Raw genomic sequence first — 23106 nt, forward strand, 5'->3', positions numbered from 1 at the left:
TGAGAAAGGAGGCTAAGGGGGAATCTTATCACTGTCCGTAAATACCCGAAGGGAGGGTGCAAAGAGGATGGAGCCAGGCTCTTTTCAGTGGTGCCTGGTGCTGGGACAAGAGGCAGTGGGCACAAACTGGAAAACAGGAGGTTCCCTCCGAACACCAGGCAGCCCTTCTGTGCTGTGCGGGTGACAGAGAGCTGGCACAGGTTGCCCAGAGAGGCTGTGGAGTCTCCTCCTTGAAGACCTTCCAAAGTCACCTGGAGGTGGTCCCAGGCAACCTGTTCTGGGTGGCCCTGCTTGAGCAGGGATTGGACCACGGGGACCCGGAGGTCCCTTCCGACCTCAACCATTCTGTGATTCTGTAATGAATAAAACTGCATATACATAAGGGCTTTGCTTCTTTGTCAGCACAGAAGCAAATAATCAAAGCTTGTATCTGTATATAAATAAAAGATGATATTTAAGTAGTGTAGTACTAACCCAATTTGGATAGTCTCACAGGAAATTAAATGAGGTTAAAATCAGTACAGAAATTATCAGTGTTGCTTATTTGTAGAATGTCATTTTTTTTGTCAAATGACAGTTAGTTCATAAGAAATTTGTTTGTTTAAATAATTGAACATGTTTACATTTGACTGAATTGATTTTTCATTCTGCTGTGCAGACATTGGTATACCATCAAGGTAGCTTCTTGGTAGACCATTTTTGATTTTCCAGTCTTTCTCCTGGTGAAAATCAGTGTAGGGATAGAGCTAGTTCATATTGTTTATATTTTATTTTTATTATTGCTTTGTCACAAATATATCATCTCAGATTTAAGAAATCCCTCACCTACAGATGCTGGGAGAATATACTAGAAAAGAATTACTGTACTATTACTATATATTCACCCTCTTATGGTTTTCCTCAGGTATTCCCTTTCAGCAACTTTGAAGGTAGTATACAGGACAAGATGAAATCAATGTGGTTTACTTCCTTATGTTCTTATGTTTTCTATCAGTCCATATGATGACAGGTTTATTTTTATTGTCCATCAAAGATGATTTCTGGCCCTGAGAAACAGTGTTTCTGTGCACCCACTCTGCTAGATAAGGCAATAATAAGTCCCGACACACTAATTTTAGCAGTATTGGTCATTTGCTTGGCTTACCTACTATCGATCCTTTTTTACAGTAAAACTGCAGCTTAAAAAAGCTGAAGTAGATAGATAGGGCGCTCTCTTTACCTTCATTACTTATTTGCTTTAGATGCCTCAATCCTAGCAATGCGAACAAATACATGTAAATATATCCTGGGCAGGGATTTTCTCAATAGTATCTGACATATTTAATACATGTCTCTTATTTGTTCACCAGAGTACCTTAGCTGCTGAGCTTTCTGGTGTGTTTGTTATGCTGTTTACTCTTTCTTATCATCTCCTTTTCCCTTCCCTGATACAGAAGAATACAGAAATCACAACCCAGAATGGGATGAGCTCTCTTTTCCACTTGGGGGACTAGGGATTAAGACTGTCATCATCAGAATCTTCTGAGGTTCTGGGCAGTGATAAAGAGGCAGAAATAAATGTTTGAAACAACTCAACTAGGAATTGTCTTAACCAGACAATTGTTATCCCCTAATCCTTGAATCTACTTTTTCTTGGTATTGCATGGTGAAAAATATAGTTTGTGATAGTACAGAGACATGTTGTTAAAGACTTTCTATATTAAAATGCATTTAAAAGCACACTTCTGAAAAGGGAAAAATACATTTTTTTTTTTCTTGTACCCATTTTCACTCTTCAGTGCTGTTTTTTGTAGCCCTATGTGTTGGTAAAGCATATGCAGGAAAGGGATAGAGCTTATGTTCATACAGGGGAACTACATCTTATGTTCCTGGTTTCTGCAGTCACTTTCTGTGTAGAAGCACATGAGAAAGTAGATAGTTACCCACCCAGTTCCCCTCTCCCGCGCCCAGGATTGTAGACCTCTGAAACTAGACTTGGGCAGAATCTTGTAAACCAAGGACTTGGTAACTGGACTTATGTTTTCTTCTGCTAGTTTATGATTCTCACAGTAAATATTTGGCTTTTATTCCCATTCTGTCAAGAACTGAACTCATCTTCAGAACCTGGAAGTTTTTAGCTAGTATGTTGCTGATGCTTATTAGTCAGAAAAAGTAGTCACTTTCTAAGGATGATGCTTGCAGCAGTGTAACTTAGGCTTTGCAGATATCTCTTGATCATGATCACAAGGTTTGTACCTGTGACTATAGAGAACATATTGGCATACCTAGAAAAAAAATCAAATGGAAATTCTGCTGTTGTCTATAATACATTTAAGTGCTCTTTTTTTCTCCCGTTCCCCATGAAATAAAATTTTGTGAAAAGCCTAACATCATGATTTATTACTAGGGATGGATCAAGAAATTTGTACAATGATGGCTCATTGGAATCTCCATCATCAACACAGAGTAACACTGTGTTGTTAATGAAGTCTCTTACGCTTTTGCAGTGACACTTTGTCTTTAGTGATGGTTCTGTCAGAGTTTAGAAATCCCATCTTCTGAAGCTGAAGTAGATGATGGTCATGTCTGTCATCTAAACCAGGTGTAGCCATGTTTGTGCTGTCACAAGTCAATGCTGTTTTTACAGATCAATTACTCTTTAACAATGTGTTTAGTTCCTATGTGGCAATCATAATATATTTCCACAGATGTTGGATCTCAAATTTTGTGGTCTGAACTAACAAGTGTCTTACAGCAGGTGAGAAAATAATCTCAAAAAAAAAAAAAAAAGTATGTGCACAATTTCTTCAAAATAAGTTATGCTTTTTAGTGCATCAGGTATTCTATAGAAACTTCCCATATACTTGTTTTACTCCTTGAAAATACAAATAGCTTACTTTTTTCCTTTGCCAGATAAGCTGCTTTATATTTATGGTAGATGAATATTTTTCATGTGAGCATTTGCCACTGAATAACTGGTATACTGTATTTATTGTTTTACCTTGCAGCTGTTTTGATGCCATCTACCTGTACACTTAGTATGAAGCTAATGAATTGCAGTTTTGGTTCTTCTGTGGCTACAAGTTTACCAGTTGTTTCTGGTCTGCTTACTTTTGGAGTTTAGATTCATTTCTGCTGTTTTGCATGTGTGCATGTAGGGGTTTTTCATTTGTTTTTGTACAGACGGGAGGACACTGCACACTGCCCCCTTAAACCAAGGGAGTCACTTCGTGTCAGTCTAGTTCAGCTGAAAAATGTATTGCTGACAACTTAAGCTCTTTATAGCATTTTTTTATTATCTTGCCCTTCTGCTGTTTCAGAGGTAATGCAATGTATGTTTGTCTTTAACATACAAGTCTATTTCTTTGGCTTTCACAAATTAAATCCTATTACAGTCATAGCTGCATTTTCTATCAGAGCTAAACATTATAAAAATCATCCATTCATTTCCATTCAAATAAGGGTTTTGAAGCCCCTGATCCATTTTACAAGGGAATATGTAGCATTTCTGGAACTGGCAAGTTCTGTTTCATCCCAGCCCTGCTGGACACCTGACATTAGCCCTTTTTTCAGTTTCTTTGCGTGGGCTGCAGCTGAATGTCAGCAGGGACTCCCTCAGATAGCCAGGCCTTTGCTTCTACTGTGCATTCAGCAGAACCTATTTCCCAGAAAGGCTGCCAAAACATTAACTCTTTGAGAATGGGAGAGAGTGATTTCCCATAGCGACCAAACTCTATTCTAGCATTTGGCATGGGATCGCTTTTGAGCTTAATGGAGTTCATCCTCTTACAAAAGTTTGAAATGCCTTCATTGTGAAGAACACTAAAGGAATTGTCATAATACAAAACTTTGTGATTGTGCGTGCAGATTTACTGGCAAGAAAAGCACATTCACGGGCTCTTGTAGGTTCTGTCATTTGCTGTTACTCCACATTTGAAGGTAGACCTTACTGAATTGTCCTTTGGACATAAAACATACTGTAATTACTGTTTCTGTATTTTTAGAGTAGTAGCAACCTAGTCACGATGACCTAAAGATAAAAATAAGGCTGTTTTTGTTAGGTACTCCAAGTGTATCTATTTCAGACCTTGAAGGGCTTTCCTGGCATTAAGTTTGTCTGTTTTGTTTTTTTTTTTTTCACCCCCAACTATAAAAAGAGGTGGCTATATAAAAGAGATTACCTATAAACTGGCATCTTCAGAAACCTGTTTTTTGGTCAATTAGCACATTAGATCTGTCTCTTTCTTCTTTTTTTTTTTCCTTCATCCCTGCGTTGTACCCAGAAGTATGTGATACAACAAATGCAAACCTGTCCTATGTCTTTCCAAGCACTTACTGTTTTCTGCATGAAGAACAGCTTGATCACTGAGCAGATTCACAGAAAACTGCCAAATACATGTACATCGTAAAGCTGTCATTCAGTACAGGATGTCTTGGCATTGTGGTTTTACAGTAGAAGTAATCAGGAAATTTTCAGTAGCTAAGTTTGTCAATAATATTTTTAATGAGAAAATTTATTGAATCTGCCAATATCAGCAAAGCTTTTGTTAGGAAAAGATTTCTTCCCTCTGCAGTGGAACTTCTGATTAAAAATTAGAAAAGAGTGAGATGAGATCAACCCTTGAGCAGGAAATAGACTTACTCAGGGATGCACGCTGCAGTGTGAGAGATTGTAAGGGGCATCTTGTCTAATTCAAAGACCTTGAGCTGAGATTCAGCTTCCCTTTATGGCACTTCGATTTGAGAGATGTAGGCTCAAATTTCTAAGCCAGTCACTAGTCAGATATTTATACAAAGTAGAATCTCTCATTCCTTTCTGTAAGAATTCCTTGTTAGAGATCCACCCCAAACCAGCTTATTGTTTGCTGACCAAACGTGTATGTTTGGAATACATGAAGATGGTGAACAAGAGCTTGAATAGTTGTCTCCTAGGCTGAAACTCTACTAATACTGCACATGTATCTTAGTGGGACCTCTTTCCGCCCCTTCCTTGCCATCACCCCATATTCCCTTGCTCATGAACATGAGCTCAGTGTTCTCGCAGTGTAAGAGGATGTACATATATATATATAGGAGTTCTGCAGAATGTAAAAATGCTTCCCACCCCACTGTGACGAATTTCTGTGACACAGTGTTGTATAACTGCATGTCATGTTTTTCTTTGTTGCTGGGAAAGGGTAGGTTCTTGGCTTCCTCTTTCCTGATTGTTGACGGGTCTCCCCGGAACATACTGATTTTTTTTTTTCTTGGTGTTCTAAAAATTGTGATTTCTGTGCTTAACCTACTTAGAATTTAAAACCAGAAGATTATAGAGAACTTAACTACAGAAGTGTTCAAAGCCTAGGTGCCTTGCCTCTATTGCAGATCCCACAGTTCTAATTTAGGCATTCAGCCTTCTTGAATAAAGGATGGGACGAGTTATGCATCTTATTAAGGTAGTTACAAAGACAGTATCTGCAGTGTGAATAACCTAAACAAGGCAATTAAAAACAAACACACAGCTGCTTATTGGAATCTTAAGCACCTTAGCTTGGTAGGTCAAGCTCTGTCTTGCCAGTATGAGTATGAATCCTTTCTTTTAGAAGTATAGCACAATTTAATTCTTTCTCTCAAAATCATGCTGGTAGCAAGGCTTGCCTCCTTTTGATCTAAAATTTAGGGTTAAAATGGAGATCTTGGCTGTAAAGTATTGACTAAATTCCCTTTTCAGTCTCAGGATGTTAAAATCCACTTCTTCCACTGCCTTTGGAATGGTAAGATGATAAACATTTAAATTAATTGGAAGAATTGCTCTTCAGGTCTTTCTGTATTTGTGTGTGCAACCAAATAGAATACGAAACTGTGCCCTCTTCGGTATTTTCCATCAGGCCTACAGAATCTTTAAATATTTCATGCAAAATAGAAAAGCTTCGATGGGGAGAGATGAAAAGAGCTGCCTGCAGCAAGGTTCCCAAACTCACCAGTACAGCAAGAGGTGTGCAAGAGGTGTGCATTACCCTAAGCCCACAACAACGGGGATTTTTTGTGAACCGAATACAAGGAACTTCTGTATCATTGACTGTATTCATACTGTAGGTTGGAAACTCAAGTAACCAATCTGCCAAGGTGAGGGACATGTGAATTTGAAACCTGTTAGGCAGAGTAGAAGATTGAATCATGTTCTTCTGCTTGCAGATGTAAATTTTGTGCTGCAGATGAAAGGCAGCCTTTGCCCTTGTGTAGAGCCCAATTAACAAACTTTTAAGTTGCCCCATGGAGGTAATATAGGCAGAGAAACAGCTGGTAAGAGGTTGTTTGCACCTTGGGTGTTTACATTTGAGATGGGCCGAAAGGGGCTTAGTACTGCAAAGACAGAAGTACTTTAGGCATAACCAGAAATACCCTTACTAGGGAGATATGCTCCCAAAAATATCTTTGTAATTTGCAGATGTAGTTATAATTTGTAGTGATGCTTAAAAACCAACTTTCATTACTGGAAAAAACAGGGAATCCTCAAGGTCTGAAATAAGAGCAATAAGCTTCAAGCAAAGTACAGGTTGAATATAATTGCTTTGACTTTAACTACGTTATCTTTATTAAACTATGGAGGAGTGTGATTGGTACTTTACCCAGCAGAGTAGGATGTAACCAAGCTCAGTGGGATTAAAGGTATTTTTACTTGTCTATTCCTAGATGAGATAATTTCAGCAGTATCTTTTAAGTCAGATTGAGGGTCCTAGAAATCCAATTAACATTGGTGGCTAATATTATATGAACGTGGAAAAGATTTTGCCTTTCTGGGATAGTCACTGATTTAAAAGTGAAGTCTAAGAAATGGATGAGAAGCTAATAAGACTTGTCTGCTCCTTCAGGGGGAAAAGGATGTTTTCTTTGAAATGATTTGGAAGGAGAGCTATGATAACTGAAAAACTGGTTTATTTATGATGCCAACTAATAAAAGTTGGTTAAATAATGTTTCATTATTCTGAAAATCATAAAAATTTGTTGGAAAGCAGAGCAAAGAACCCATTTTGCATACCTCTTTCATGTTGGAAAGGAGTGGGTGTCTAAAGCATAGAACAATATTCTGTGGCTTGTTTTCCAGCTCCTTTGCACATAATGAAGTTTTTCAGCTGAGCAGCTTGGAGAAGAGTGATCAGGGTTAACCTCTCCTCTCTTCCATAGCTCTTAATTTTCCCTGGGAAACTGCATACATTGCAGTTGCTGACCAGTTCTTTCCTTGCTTAAAACTGATGGATTCCCTTATGTGCCATTTGTCATTGGATTTAAATTTTATTTCACATCCTGTTTCTGAATTGTATGACAGATTTTGGTTCTTTGGCCCAGAAGTTATAATAGGTTCTTTCCCAGCTTTGGGAAAGAATTTCTGTGGGTCTATGAGATGCAATATTTGCCTATGTAACTCGAAATGAGATTCACAGCAGATCAAATGATTAAAATTCGAACGCAGGAATTTGGTTGTGGTGGTTTAGTCCATTGATGTTTATAAATAACCCAAGTTTGATTCCAAGACAACTCTGAGTAGAGGAAGTCATTTCATTTAGTAGATGATGTGGTTGCTCAGAAGAAGCTCTTTTCTTGCTTGGGAGAAAGGAAATGCTGAGGCGGCAGTATGTGGAGAGGCAGGTGGAAGCATGTGGGAGCTTGTTAGCTGGAAGAACAACACACAGCTGGGCTCTGCATAAGTAGGGCTTCTCAAAGCCATATTTACAAACGGAATTAACTCCTGTGGAATTGTAAAGTTGTATCTAGTTAGGTAATTTAGTTTGAAGTTTAAGGAAATTTAAGGATATTCTCTTGCTTCTGCTGGTAAGTTCTACTGATTTTATTCATGTTATATAGGTACAGATAAGGCAAACCTTTTCATGAGCACAGTAGAGTTTTTCTTACAGCTCGATCACTGTACGTTAATTGAACAGATTGTAGTAGCTTTGATTGCCTACCTGCACGCTGGCACGCTTGTAGTAGTGCCTCAGGTTGAAAGCTTGGAGGTTTTCTGACATTCTTACTCTGACTGTGGTTTGGAGGAATGACAAGGAATGAAAACGGAAATCTGCATTAAAAAAAAAAAAAAAGTGTTGGCTAAAAAGGTTTCCAAATCCAAACTGATTCCTTTGAGATGTTTCTATTCTTCTCTTGTACTATTGAATGTCAACTTGAAAATAAATCTGAGTGCCTACCAATATATAAATGCAATCTACATTTAGGAAGAGTAATTAATTATCCCCTAACCTAATAAACCTGTGCCAAGTTATCACACAGATTCTATGACCTATTTTTTTAGATTAATAGCATGACTAACTGCCAAGTATTGTGTTATTGAAATAGAAGAAAAGGCAGTTATAGCACCTTAAATCAGTCATGAAGCTACACATTTAAGCTGATTTCAGTTTATGTTGATAACATAAAGGATAGTTCCACTTTTGTCTCTACCAGCTCCTTGGCTGCACATTTCCAACCCTACATTGTGCCAGGATCAGCACTGGTGTAGTCACTCCATCAGCTGCATCAGAGATCTGGCTGGAAAGACTCTGTGTCGCTGTGGCTGGTTTTCAGCCAAGTTTTCAGTGACAACCACTTAAGAGAACCGAACTGTCCTCTTATAGGCCAGAACACAAAAGGAGAAGTACTTCTGGAGTTTTGACCTTTGTAAAGAAAATGGGATTTGACTGCCTTTATGCATCATTCCATACAACCAATCTGACTGTTAAATCTAAAACGAGTTAAAGAGAGAATATAGTATTTGCAGTACATGTATCTAGCTATTGTATTTTCGTAGTATCATAAAATCACAAAATGGCTGAGGGTGGAAGAGACCTCTGGAGGTCATCTGGTCCAACACCCTTGCTCAAGCAGGGCCACCTAGAGCAGGTTGCTCAGGACTGTGTCCAGACAGTTTTTGAATATCCTGAAGGAATTTTATATAGTAATTGTGATAAATGCATTTTTGAAGTAATACTTCAACCTAAATCTTTTTACATCTTCTCTTTCACAAATGTTTGAGTGAAATGAGCTACTTGAATTTATGTCAAGCGTACGAAATAGGCACCGTCTTTACATTACAGACCTTAACAGTGTGTTTCCTGCATCAAGTCTGATAACAGTTTATAATATTAACTTATACTTTAGTCCTGGTGAATACTGGAAATAACTGTATTGCAGATGTTGATTTCTGTAATACAAAAGTAGACCCCAGAGAACAAGCCATCCGACTTGTTTACATTCAGACTAAATTGTGAGCGCATCTGCCACTCTCAAGAAGCGAGTCGAGATATATAACTCAGTGGGTATCTCATCCCTGGTAATCAGACCTTTGTTCAGCATGTTAGTACTTCCCTCTTATTGTCCTAATACTTCTGTTTTACAGAGAGGAACACAAATGTTTATCTATATATGAAGGAAAGACTTTTTCCCAGGCAAACTGTGCTTCTCCTATTTTATCGCACTTATATTATCTCACTGTATTCATAGTCATTGAGATAGGATTTATTGTCTTGCACAACCACAAATTACTGCTGATCATTGGATTGACTGCACATTCTTATTTGTAAGGCAGCAGTCTCTGTTCTCTACTAAGATCCTCATGCATAAAATTGTATGCACCCCAGTCAGCATATATCCATTTTTCTGTAGTTGTATTTCTTTTTGACATGACAAAGCCTCATCTGTAAGTCAACTGAGATCTGTGCTATGTATAGTGTCACTACTGAAGACCTAGGGGAGCCTCTGTGGCTGATTACATTTTATTAAATAGTACATATATTCTTATAGACATGTGTCCCTTTGCTTTGCCAAGAGAGTAATTTTCATCTAGGACTTCTTATGCAGAATTCTTCTGTAGCATAGACAAATACTTGGAAAAAGAATATTCAGAGCTCTCAGATTTTGCCTACCAACATTTTTGGATTTGAAATGGTGACCCACTCAGGTTGGTGGAATTGGGAGTATCACTCAAGAAGATTTCTAGCATTAAACAACCTCTACCATGCATAAAAGAAGGGACTTGAAAGTACTATAGAAAACCTAGTTTCTTCTCTAAAATTCTGCTTTCAAAAAACAATATTGTTCTGTCAGTGTTGAAGTTTCCTCTTTGTTGGTAGTTGAGGAAGACTGAAGCGGTTCATATTGTTCTTTTTATTTCTCCAGTGGAGGGAATCCTCTGATTTTGTTTATTTATTCTTTCAGCATATGCAGATGACTATCCAGGCTCTCCAAGATGAACTGCGGATCCAGCGGGACCTGAACCAACTGTTTCAGCAGGACAGCAGCACTAGAACCAGTGAGCCCTTTGTGGCAGAGCTGACAGAGGAGAACTTCCAACGACTTCATGCAGAGCATGAACGCCAGGCCAAGGAACTCTTCCTGCTACGTAAAACCTTAGAAGAGATGGAACTGCGTATTGAGACGCAGAAACAGACCTTAAATGCACGTGATGAGTCCATCAAAAAGCTGCTGGAGATGCTGCAGAGTAAAGGTCTGTCAGCAAAAGCCACTGAGGAAGATCATGAGCGAACAAGACGGTTGGCTGAAGCAGAGATGCATGTACACCATTTGGAGAGCCTTCTCGAACAGAAGGAAAAAGAAAACAACATGCTGAGAGAGGTAAGTGACCAAGCTCTGGGTTCATCTCCAATCTTCATCTCTAGCTCTCAATCTCCCCTCCTTTCCATTTCACATCTGTAAGGAAAGAATTTTACATCCTGTCTATAAGCTGTATTTTACATTGCAGACAACAGAATTTGACCCTGTCTTAAAACTTCCTTGTGTGTGATTTCCTGGGGTTTGTGCCTTAGGCCCCACTTTCCCCATTGCCCCCATGTGAAACTCGAGAAGTGAATTGACACATGGACTGTAAAATGTATTCTTCCACTCAATTTTAGCTTCAGTGAAAGTAGCTACCTGTATTTAGGAGAGAGCTGAGAGAAATCTTTGCAGGAGTAATGGATGATTGCTCTACAGTTTCCATGGAAACAGTCGTCTTGCTGTGAAGGGTATTTGATAAAACTATTAGCTGCCCTGGATGCACAGCCAAAAAAAAAGATTACTTAAAGGGACACTACTGCAAATGTTGCAACCCCTTCCCCCACCTCTCTTAAAACAGAAAAGAAAACACGCCATTACGTCTGTATCGCACAGTAGGGCAGTGTGATGACAGGCGTTCTTCACTACTAACTATCCCAAACTAATTACAGTAAAATTTAGGATACCGATAATACAAGTATCTAAGAAAAATAAAGGAAAATAAATAAGGTGTGGTGTAGCCAGTGTCATTAAATTCCTTGACGTTAAGTGCATTTTCCACTTGTAGTCAACCAGCCTTCTAAAGCATTCTAATATTGACTTCTCAAAGGCTAGTAACTCAGTGTGTGTTATGTATCTACACAGGCACGTATTCACTAATTATACGATTTTCTGTAAAGATTATTTAATATACATCTCTAGATTGAATGCATGAATCGATAGCTATAGATGTATGTATAATGTGTGCATGTGAATCTATGACTTGTTTTGTACATCGTATATCTGTTTTGTGGTTCAGCATTTTTTTTGAAAGCCTGACATATACACAAGATCTAACCCCCCTCTCTAAGAAGGCGGGGAAGCAAGGTCTTGTAAAAAGGTTTTTGAAATGAGTGTTGTGAGCTAATAAATACTTCCTAATACCTCTTATTTATATGTTTTCCATGGCCCGACCCATTGTACTTGTGCTCTTGTAAGCATTTATATAAGAAAGCAAGACCCCATTGCATTTCTGAGTCAGATTTAGGCCAGATTTAATTCTTTTAGAGCAGTAATCTCTTGAGTGTCTGGAGTGAAGATAATATGATTCCAGAGTTTCTACACTACAGTTTTTCCTTTATTTAGCGACCAATGATAATTCTGTTCCAATTCTTGTATCTATTTCAGGAAGAGCCCCAAATGGCTTCCATTTGTTTCTGCTGTAAGTCCGGCAACGTAAATGAAAAGCTGGCAGGAGCTGTGTAATTTTTTTAGGAATGCGGTTTCTTTTGTTTCTGCTCAATGATGAGTATATGTTGAAAGATAAGAATTCTCTCTTCATTCACATATGTCTGGAAATCATCAATTATTTAAATCTTAATGTTTATGGTAAATGATTTCCTGGAGAAGGTAGAGATGACATTGATTTTCTAAGTGCAAATGCCATTTATCTAACATACTTTAATTACTCTTTACTGCCAACCCATTTCTAATGCACTGAGAAGGATAAGCTGGGAATTCTGTAACTTGTAGCTCAAGCTGTTGATATGGTGCAGAATCCAGCCTTGAAGCTGAGCACCCTAGGAGCCTCAGAGACATGGTGCTATGTAAGAGATGCCAAGCTATTTCCATATTGAACTGGGCCTTATCAAGAAGGGTTTATTAGCACCCATGTGTTATTCTTGAGCTCCAAGCTAGACTATGCTGACAACTCAGGCTTGTCTGCACGAGAGCTGTGATTTAATGCCAACAGGCAGCTGAGCACCACCCAGCCACTCGCTCGCTCTCCCCAGGTGGGATGGGGGAGAGAACAGGAAAGGTGAAAGTGTGAGAACTCATGGGCTGGGATAAAGAGTGTTTACTGGGTAAAGCAAAAGCCATGCATGTAAGCAAAGCAAACCAAGGAATTCGTTCTCTGCTTCCCATCAGCAAGCAGGAGTTCAGCCACTTCCAGGAAAGCAGGGCTCAGCACGCATAATGGTTTCTTGGGAAAAATGCCATCACCCCGAACATCCCCCCCTTCCTCCTTCTTTCCCCCAGCTTTTATTTCTGAGCACGTTGCCACGTGGTATGGGACATTCCTTCGGTGAGCCTGGGCCAGCTGTTCTGGCTATATCCACTCCCAGCTCCTGGTGCACCCGTAGCCTCCTCACTGGCAGGCAGAACGAGAAGCTGATAAGTGCTTGACTTGGTGTCAGGGCTGTTATGTGACAATTAAAACCATTGGTGTGTTATCAAAACTATTTCCATCGAAAATCCAAAACAGCATCATAAAAGCCTCTACAAAGAAAATTAACTCTGTCTCAGCCAAAACCATGACAATGAGTCTCATGTGGGGGTCCAGAAGGCCGGGGAAAATTAGGGTATGTTGCTGAACTGTAGCTGACTACCTCTGAAGCAAGTTTACTACCTCAAGCTTGTAGACTCAAGCTAGTAAACTTGAAGAGTTCTTGGGCACCATGCTGCTGTGTTCTGCGAGATCTGGTTCATAGTTAATGTCACCATCCCACAATTGGAAGTGGTCTGTGTGCAGATCTTCCTAGGTCTATCTGCATCACTTTCCTCACCTAAGCTTCCATTATCTGAATATTTGTCTGTATTTCCAAATCTGTAAGTTGTTTTAGCCTTTTGATACCCCAAATACTAACTATGCAGTTTCTGAGCTGTCTTGAAGAAAGCCATCTACTTTCTTGATTGTTCTTTAACTGGTATTTCCAGTATCAGGAAAGGTATGCTAAACTCTTCTTTAAATACTGCTGTTAAAAGAAACAGTAATATCCCAAAGGGATATGCAAGAGCTGGGAGGTCATTGTGGATACTTTATGTTCTAACACATCAGAAAAGCTGAGAAAAACTTCAGTAGCAGTTTAGACCATCTTAGCCAAAGCAAGTTCTGAGGTGTCAGAATTCACAGGTACTATTTCTGAGTTACATGTGTATTATACTTTTGGTTAAAAAAATACTAGGAGTAATAATAAATGTCTGCATTCTGGAGGAAAAGGTATCCCTCTATATTCCAACTTTGAAGCTTACGTGTAATTCAGATGGTGATGTTGTGACTCAAGGTCATCAGATGGTCTCTCAGATGGTGCAGCGGCCAGCAGTCTGACCTTCAAAAGTAAATATGTATTAATTGATTTCTTCAGCTACTGCTATTATTGTGATTGAAGAAAGGATTGCACTAATTTCCAAAGGAAAAATTCTTAACAGAACCACAAGTCTGAGCTAAGAACGTAACTAAAGAATAGCTGTAGTGGTTCTGGCCAAGGATCACTTTATTGAAACAGTATTCTGTTTCAAATAGTGCCCATACACAGACACCTCAGAAGAGGTAAGAACAGGGCAAACACGTTACTTTTCTGTAACACTCTCCCATTTTCCAAACTGAACTTCTTGTGATTTGTCAGCTAAGTATCCTCCATGGATCTGCCATCCAAGTACGGCGTCAGTGTCTTACTCAGCCCATGTAGACTTTTGCAGCTGTGGCATCATCTTGTAAGTGGTTCTGTAGTTCTGCTCTCTTTTGGGGTTTGAACCTGTCTCCCAGTAGCTTCATTGATGGCTCCTTGTTCTTGCACTGGAAGACAGTGTACAGCAGATCACTACTGGGATTCTCTGTGCCAGTTGTGAGTTTGGATTTTTGTCATGTCCCTTTCAAGTTCTTTCTTTTTGCAGGCTGAAGTCACAGTCATTCATACAGGCTGAAGTCATTTGCTACTTAGTTGTTCCTCACATAGAAGATATTTTATGTCTTTCGCAATCTCCCAGAGAACTGTCTCAGTTTACCATATCCAGCCTATGAAACGGATTTTCCTTCAAATAGTGTGAGGTATCTCTGTTATCAGTTTGGCTCTCTTGAATTTTTTTCCGAATATTGTCCTGAATACCATGAAGCTCAAGTAATCTCTCTTTACATATCCAAGGAAAGATCCTGTATCAAGCATAATGTAGGTTGTATTTGGCAACTCACTGATACAGAGGGCAGTCGCTCATGAACACAAAATAATGAAGAATTAAATGTCTTATTGAACATCTGGATGCAGTGACTTCAGCAGATGACAGTGTGATTGCATCACATTCCTCTTCCCTAGAAAACAAGCTTAAGCTTCATAGCTTATAAAAAGATGTTGCTATTTTGAGGACCCCTCAAGTCTTAGTGAAAATTATTCATATTGCTGTTGGTATTTTAGACCTAACTTTCAGAAACAAGATTATCATACCAGCAAGAAATACTTGATGAAATCCAGCAGCTGGACCTACAACTTTCAGAATAGCTCCTGACTGACGTTAACTGCCACTTCATTGTTCCAAACTCACCTGCTGCAGAATGATCAGCGATGGCAGTGACAGCACATAGCTCTAAAGATAACGAAGCTTGCTGTGCTCTTTTTGACATCCTTCCCACTCCTCCCAAAATGCTAAATGCACTGAGTAGAAATATGTTTTTTCTCCACTACACAGAGTAAAAGATACACCAAATATCAGTGCAATTTATGGAAGAATATTGTGTGATTGTGTCCACATCTGATGTTCTAGAGACTAGGAGTACTACGGTCAAACTACATTTCATAAGGACAGTCCAACACAATTACACCAACTTGGTTAATCCTTTCTCTTTTGAATTGTTCATTGCTATCTATCATTAGGAATATATTTACCTGAACAAAGACCTGTGATTATACACTAATAGTGTCACAGTCAATAAAGAGTAACTTCTTGAGAGTTTTTGGAAAAAAAAAAAAAACGGGCCAAATTTCCCATCTGCCTAGAAGAAAGGATAAAAACAAAACCATCTGCATTGTTTCTACCCAGGGGGAACAAAAATAGGCTGCTCAGTGTGTATTATTGTCACATACAGTAGACTTCAGCGGTGCTGTCCCATTTTCATATTCCTCCACAAAGGATATCAGGACAGACTTTCCAACAGCAGTTCACGTGATGATGAGCTGTTTGTCTCTGGGTTGTTACCGGACACATACACTCTACCAACCGAATCTATCTTTGCTCACAGCAGTGCTATAGCATGCACTAACTGGAGTCTTCAGAATATACTCACACATCACTGCATTCCTTACGCTCAGATAGGGATAGCCTTTGATGTCTGCTATCCTAAGGACTGAGAAGGATGTATGAGGGGAAGTTCCCAAATGTGTTCTCTTTTCATTGGCCAGTGTTCTCAGTGGTACCTATATGTTACTCCTCTGAAGCCTTTAATTCCATAGTGCCTCATATAACATGCATTGAGAGTCCTGATAACATACATAGCTCTGACCATTGGCTTTTCCTGAAAAGTTGCAACAGAAGTTAGGCACAGTGCAAGTTCTTCTTCCTGCAGGAAAGTTCTAACATGTCCTTACAGTGAAGGGTATGTAAGTCCTGCAAATGAGTTGTGGCAGAGATTGTATGAGGCTGTTGTTAACACCTTCAACAAGAGGTCAGAAGCAACTCTGCATTTAAGGTAAATGGTGATCTCGTAGCCTTAGCGTCCTCCTGGGAGAGGGGAGTGATTGGTGCAAACTTTGAGGCCAAGCAGGCATTGAAAGTGGGGTGAGGCGTTCATTGGGATGCCAATGTAGTAGTCAGAGTGGTGATGTATTTCATCATAAAGAAGGAAAACAGCCATTTGAATTAACTGGCAAAAATTAGACATAAAAATATAGGAAAGAAAACTGTGAATCCAGCTCTGGGACAGATGGCTGGCTATCGCCTTCTATTCCAAAAGAGAATGGAAGCAATATTCCTAGAAGGTTTCTTCCTGTGTCAGTTCTAGATTCAAGGTTTGCATAATAGCATGGTATGGAACAAGGAAAGAGTAACCAGCAGTAGCTTTGTATTTTGCATCACAAAAACTGTTTGTTAGTAAATTACAGGTTTAGTTGTATGACATTTTGATTATTTTAAATAATTGGGCCCATTCAAATGATGCATTTTTAATACTACCAAGTGCAAAACTAAATTAAGGAGATAGGGATACAGTATTTAGCAGGTAAAGGGTGTTTTTGTATGTAAAGCAGTCGCTGAAATGGATCATTCATAGAGGCAGCCATTTAAAATGGGCTTAAGGATAGAGGTTATGGCAGAAAAAGCTATTATTTGTTTTCATCTTCAGAGTGCATTGAAATGGCAATCCCACAACGTCCACTTTGTGAACTGTTTTATGGTAATCTAGTATGGCATTATTAAAAGGACTGATCCGTATTTGTAGCTTTCTCGAATCAAACAGTGCTTACTTTATTATAGGAAGTAACACAACATTTCTGTGAGCCCTCATTCCAGTGTCTCCACTTAGAGTACATTTCTGGCACAGCAGAGAGCAGACGCACTAGCCTATAATACAGATGTAGTTGGCTTAGCTTTAAATTATCTAATTTGATGCAGTGACAGCTAAACAGGAGGAGCACAGAGCTCAGTGAGAAGGGTAGGTAGGCTGCGCTGTGTAAATGTACCATCTGAGGACTGCTGAACAGTAATTTTGCCATTTTAAAATGCCCTGTGAAAAGAAAGGTTGTTTGCCTTATCTGAGCAGATTTTAATTAACTGTGACAAGTTGTGCAAAGAAGTTCTTTTTCCATGCATGTGTTAAAATTCTTACTCTTTTCTGCTCCAGGCTTAGAGAAGGATTTAGCAATTTTAATTAGAGCAATTAGAGTTATCTCAAAGAACGCTTTTGTCCTATTCCAAGATTTTGCAACATAAATAAGACACACTTCTGGAGAGAGGTTTGCGGTAGTATATAGCCTGGTTCAGAAACTGGAACTCTCATACCATTGTAGTACAGGACACCTTTCTAATGATTTAAAAAATGAAGTTCCTGCTTTGTTCTGTTGCTGCTTCATTTTTTTAGCTGAGGATAGCAGGGAGGAATTATTTAAATCAAGATAATTTAAATAGTTCATGTGTTGATTAGAATCACTCTATTTCTTTAGTTTTCAAGCATATTGAAATTTTGTAGAACAAAAGTCGAGAATTTGGGCTATTGCAACTTGAGAGCAAAATGTACAAAGAACAAATGATGCATGCTTTTATTTAATTGTGTTATAGTTTGGAATGTGTTATGTGACCTTTATAAAAGAATGATGGTTAATTTAATTATTTTCATCCTTCCTTGGTTTAGGGGTTGGTTGCATGATATTTCTTCTCAGAACTAGTTTTCAACCTCAAAAAATAGGTTGAAAAATTAGGGTTAAAAATTACTTATTTGTTTCATGTCTTTCCAGACTACAAAGAAATCATAAACACCTTCCAATTCTTATATAGCAAATTTCTGATTTTTATGGAGTTTAGGTAATTATTTAATAATAGGCAGGTATTAAGTGAATAGAAAAAAAGCAGAACTACAGCTATCCATGAGGTTTTGGGTTTTTTTCCCTGTGTATAATAGTTATCATCTCATCAATGTGAAACAATCCACAAAAATTTCAATGTGCTTATTCATATGCTTTTTTCAGCATACAGGGTTAAAATTATAAAGAGATTTAAATTTTGTATTTACTGTGTTATACACTTATTTCAAATAAATTATTGCTGTATGAATGAGCTACTGAAGCTTCAAATAGGTATGGTTTTCTTTATTTACAAAAAGCAAAATTTCTAATAGTTTACTTCAGCACCTCTGACTCCCTTAGGTGAGATTTTTAAAACCATCTGAAACAATTCCAAAGGCAGAAACCTGGCTGGGGCTTATAAGTAAAATAATTAAGCTTTAGTGTCTGTTGATATTTCATTATATTCAAGGGTTTTGCTTGTCAATATGTTTTACAGGATTGTCTTTATTTACAAAAGACAGCTTCAGGTATACTTTCTTTAGAAGTGTTAATGTTATCCTACACCTTTCTTCAGTAGAGCCGATACTGCTGGAACTTTATTTCTGTAAGTGTGAAATGTCGCAGTACAGGAAAGTATAAAAGTAAAATTTGAAAATACCATTAACAATTTGGAAGCTAATTTAAGAAACAAGTAGAAAACATAGGTTTATTGCTCCTTAAATAGGAGAGAAGATAAGATTGAATAGCACATGTGTAAATAAAGTTATAAATTAATAGTATTTTATTTTTTAACCAACTTTTCTTTATCTTTTGAATTTATACTTCTGTAGTCAGACTTCAACACAATGACTTACTACTAAAAACTAGTAGGATGGTCTTAATTGGTCCCTCTCATCTTTGTCTCCTGCTTTTAATCTACTGCTGAAGTTTTGGAGGATTTTGCATTTGTTTTCTGCTGATTTGAACATAGAGATGAACTGGAAGCTGTGTTCTAATTTTCACTTTAAGTGATACCTTTGTAAAGGAATTTTGTGTGTGCTAGTATCTGAGTTCTTGGTTGGATTTTGAAATCACTGGCTGAATGTATTCATCAAATTGCAAAACATAAAGATGAATTTCTTTAGCTAGGAGTATCTGAGCTTCAAAGCAACTGTCACCCTCCATTATTGATTTGTGTTGAATTTCCAGCACATGATTCAAAGTTATGCTCATTACTAATATGAATAATTTATTGTTCAGGGAATTACATTGATTGTGTTCACAAATACAGGAAATGAGACATACAGAAGTAATTTCTGAAGAAACTACTATGATTATTGGTTCCAAACTTTTATAACTATATTTTTTCAGTAGCAAAACTCTAATACTAAAGAGATAAATTATAGAGGACTTACATATTGCACATTCTTTTTTCAGTTCAGTTTTGTGTTGTTGAAATATAGGTCAAATTACTGGGCTTGAGCACTTATTGAAAAATACTCATAGGAAACTTGAAACTAAACAATTGTGATACTCCTCAGTCACTGTCTGGTCCCAATTAGTAGAGATAATTGTATTCTGTAGAGTACAGAGTCATTTCATGCAACCTCCTGCTCAGTTTGGGACTCTCCAGTGATGGGGATTCTACAACCTCTCTGAGTCCTATTCCAGCATGTGATTACTCTCCTAATAGATTTTTTTCCATATTGTAAGTCAAAATTTACTCTGTTACATCTTTTGCTGTTGACTCTCATCCTTCCACTGTGCTCTTCTGTAAAGAATTTGTCTTCATCTTCCCTACAGTGTCCGATTAGATATCTCTAGACATCAACAAGATTCACCCCCAAGCCTTTTCTTTTCAGCTGAACCAACCCAGTTCTTTCATCCTCTCCCCTTATATTGTATGTTCCAGGTACAATCCATCTTGATGGCTGTCTGTTGGACTCTATTCAGCTTTTAAATGTCTTCCTAATGCTGGGGAGGCCAAAGCTGGGCCCGATACTCCAGGAGTGGTCTCACAAGAGCCAGATAGAGTTAAATATCTGCTTCCCATCATGGCATCTATACCATTGCTAATACAGCCCAGGATACAGTTGTCTTTTTTTCTATTTTTCCTTCCAGCAAGAGCACACTACTCTAGTTCATGTCTTCCCAAAATTACGTATACTCTGGAAACCTGCAGAGAGTGCAATCTATCCCATAACCCGGATCCTTAATAAAGGAACTGTACAGTTCCTTTGATACAGCCACAGTATCAAACTCCAAGGATTGGCAGTAGTAAGCAGCTACCTATTGGACGTTATATTGCTGTCCATCAAACACAGTTTGAGCCTGACAGTCCAGCTAATTTTCCACCTACCTTATAAACCACTTATCCAGTCTGTATGTCACCAATTTGGCTACATGGATGTTTGGAGGCAATGTCAAAGGCACCAGTAATTCAGGATATCCCATACCCACTGTTCACTGCTTGTCCATGTGGCCAGTCATCTCATTGTAGAGGAAAATCAGGTTAGTCAGGTACAATTTGCCCTTCTACACAATTATAGATCTGTTTGGTACATTAAATAGCTTCTGAAAGTAACAATGATAGTTTACGCTGATACCGAACTACATTCCTGAAATTTTCTTTTGGTTTATAATATTTGCATTTCATTATAATAGAAACCAGGGTGCTAAATTCTTTCAAAAATTTAGATGTGAAAGATTGACAGAAGCCATCTGGGAAACTAAGCTTTAAGTACAAGTATAATGTTCTCTGAGTAAGGCCTGGACTACATGTTGGAGAATGAAAACAAACATTAGATAACTATCCGGTCTGCTGAATGATGCAAAGATCATGCTGCACAGAACATCGTATTTGACCATATAAAGGCATGGTTAGGCTAGTTAAGATTTTTTTTATTTTATTTTTTCCTGAGTTTTAAGTGATGTTTTTAATTGCACATTGCATAGTTTTTGGCAATTTTTTATTAAAAACAAATCGATGCATGGAAGAGCACCTACTTCAAATATTTCTCTCCTTCATTCTCCATGAGATATATGCTGTCTGTTTAGGTGGGTTCTGCATGAAATAGAAGGCGTGTCCTCTTCTGCATTTGGAAAGTGCTTATCTCATGGTACTACTGAAAGATAAGTTGCTGTATTTTTAAGCATGAAGCCTACTTCCCTAAAAATGTCACCACTTAAAGTGCACTTTCATGTTTCTGACAAATCCCTTGTAAAATCAGATGTGGGAGTAACTGAGGGAGTAGCAATGAATGATACGGCCAGCATGTTTTGGAAGAAAAGGTTCTGAATAAATTCTTCCCTTCATCATTATGTGCATATGTATAAGTTGCTAATATTTTTTAGATGTAGTTCTGATACTGCTCAGTATTGAGGACTCCCTCAATTCTGAAACTATAATCTCTAATTTCCAATTGTTTATGCATTTCTTGGTCAGGAAAAAAAAAAAACTAAACACATTTAGAATTTGTCATCCTTCAGATATTTTAGGGTGCATTAAAATTACATTATCACAGATATCCTTTACATATTTAATGTTCTTAGTACATTTGATCAGCTGTTCTATGTAATTATGCTAGATAGAAAGTTAGGGTGTTATTTCTCACAGGGATACAGTACTACCTTGTAGACCTACTTGGCAGATGCAAGGTAATAAGACACAAACCTTTAGTTTAGATCTTGTTTGAAGAAAAGGAAAATAACTATTCTTAATTAAAAATTGGTAGCGATGAAATGCTGAAGTGAAAATTCATCCCTTATTATAATTTAAGTTTGATTCAAAGGTTAGACGATGTTGAATCTTACCAATCTGTTATGGAATAGTATCAGTTAGATATGAAAGTTTTTTCTGCATGAAGGTAGAAGAAATGAAGGATGTTTTATTACTTGATCAGAATGGGTAAGTCACAAGAAAAAGGATTAGTTTTGTATTTTTCTGATCCTGGTATCTACATGTGGCCCTGCACTTTAATTATTGTTCAGAGTCCTGTTTTGAAGACGAAAGTACTAATTTTCAAGCTTCTATGTGGCGTGTGTCCACAATATAATCTGAATATGTCAGAGAGATATTAAGCTCTCTCCTTTCTGCCACATGGGTAAGTGCATAATTTATATTTCAGTGTTAAGAAGGATGTTTCTGCATGATGTTCCTCCAGCAGCCCTACTTAAGTTTGTGTTCTAGGGAGGTTCGGTGTGACTGTGGCCCTGTTTTCAGACTCATCAGAATCATAGGCAGGTTGCCAAAATCAAGTCCTTACTATGCACTTGAGAGGTGGGAGGTGTTGTTTTTCTGCAGGTTATAATTCACCCAAATTACAGTGAAGCTATTTAAGACGATAGAAGTAGGACACTTAGTTTGCTGTTGTGCAAAGCATCGCTTAGACAGTGGAGAGACAGCCTTTCTAAAGAAAAAGCTTAAAATAATTTTCTATTTGGGAAGATGCTGTGCAATGTCAAAAGCAGACGCTGTTGTGCCAGCATCCCTTTAATGACATGCTGTTCTCATACTGGGTGTTTCATCTACTGCATTTCCGTAGTAGGTTGCTTGTATGGTCTAAGGTCAGAGACCACATCTCTGCACAACTGGAAATGATCTAGTACATAAATGCACCACTAAAATAAAAACAATATTTTGTTCAAAATAGATTTCTGACATACTCGTTTTTGACCTCTTTATCTTTCATTTTCTCAGTTTCCAAAAGTTCACAGGAATTTGTTTGTTTTTCTTTTCTATTATCAAGCTTTTTCATTTTCTTCTACAATAACAGTCCTTGGATGCTTGTACAGCTGACGTGACAGGGACAGCTGGGGACATAACTTTCTGCATTTAGTGAAAGTTCATGCTATTCTGAATAGGATACTTTTCACCTTTTTGATTTATCAAAGTTTATAATGGTGAAGAATCATTTTCAGAATGATTCATTTTTCCCCATACATATGTTTTGATGTTAGGAAACAAACCTGAGTGGAACCAACTTTTCAATCCTGAAATCTAAGGGTCTCAAACCCTCTTTTCTTCTCCTCTCCCGTAACTTTTTTTTTTTAAGTGGATGTGAATTTGAGAATGCCTACAACATGTGACTGGGGTGTCTTCTACTGTGGACAGTTTTTACTAGTTTTCTCTTAAAGAAGCTGTGTCATTCTTTGAGAAGTGTTG

General features: G+C 38.0%; 1 protein-coding gene across 10 annotated transcripts in view; it reads left to right on the top strand.

Moving 5' to 3' along the window:
- Positions 1-23106, top strand: part of ERC1 (ELKS/RAB6-interacting/CAST family member 1) — a 309043-nt gene that overhangs the window by 56407 nt on the left and 229530 nt on the right. For all 10 annotated transcript variants that reach the window (XM_066990214.1, XM_066990218.1, XM_066990216.1 and 7 more), the window contains exon 3: positions 10165-10581. In XM_066990214.1, coding sequence (XP_066846315.1) covers positions 10165-10581 — 417 coding nt within the window. The remainder of the gene's footprint in view (positions 1-10164; positions 10582-23106) is intronic.

The sequence above is a fragment of the Anser cygnoides genome, chromosome 1 (assembly GCF_040182565.1).
Source record: "Anser cygnoides isolate HZ-2024a breed goose chromosome 1, Taihu_goose_T2T_genome, whole genome shotgun sequence".
In the NCBI taxonomy this organism is placed as follows: domain Eukaryota; kingdom Metazoa; phylum Chordata; class Aves; order Anseriformes; family Anatidae; genus Anser; species Anser cygnoides.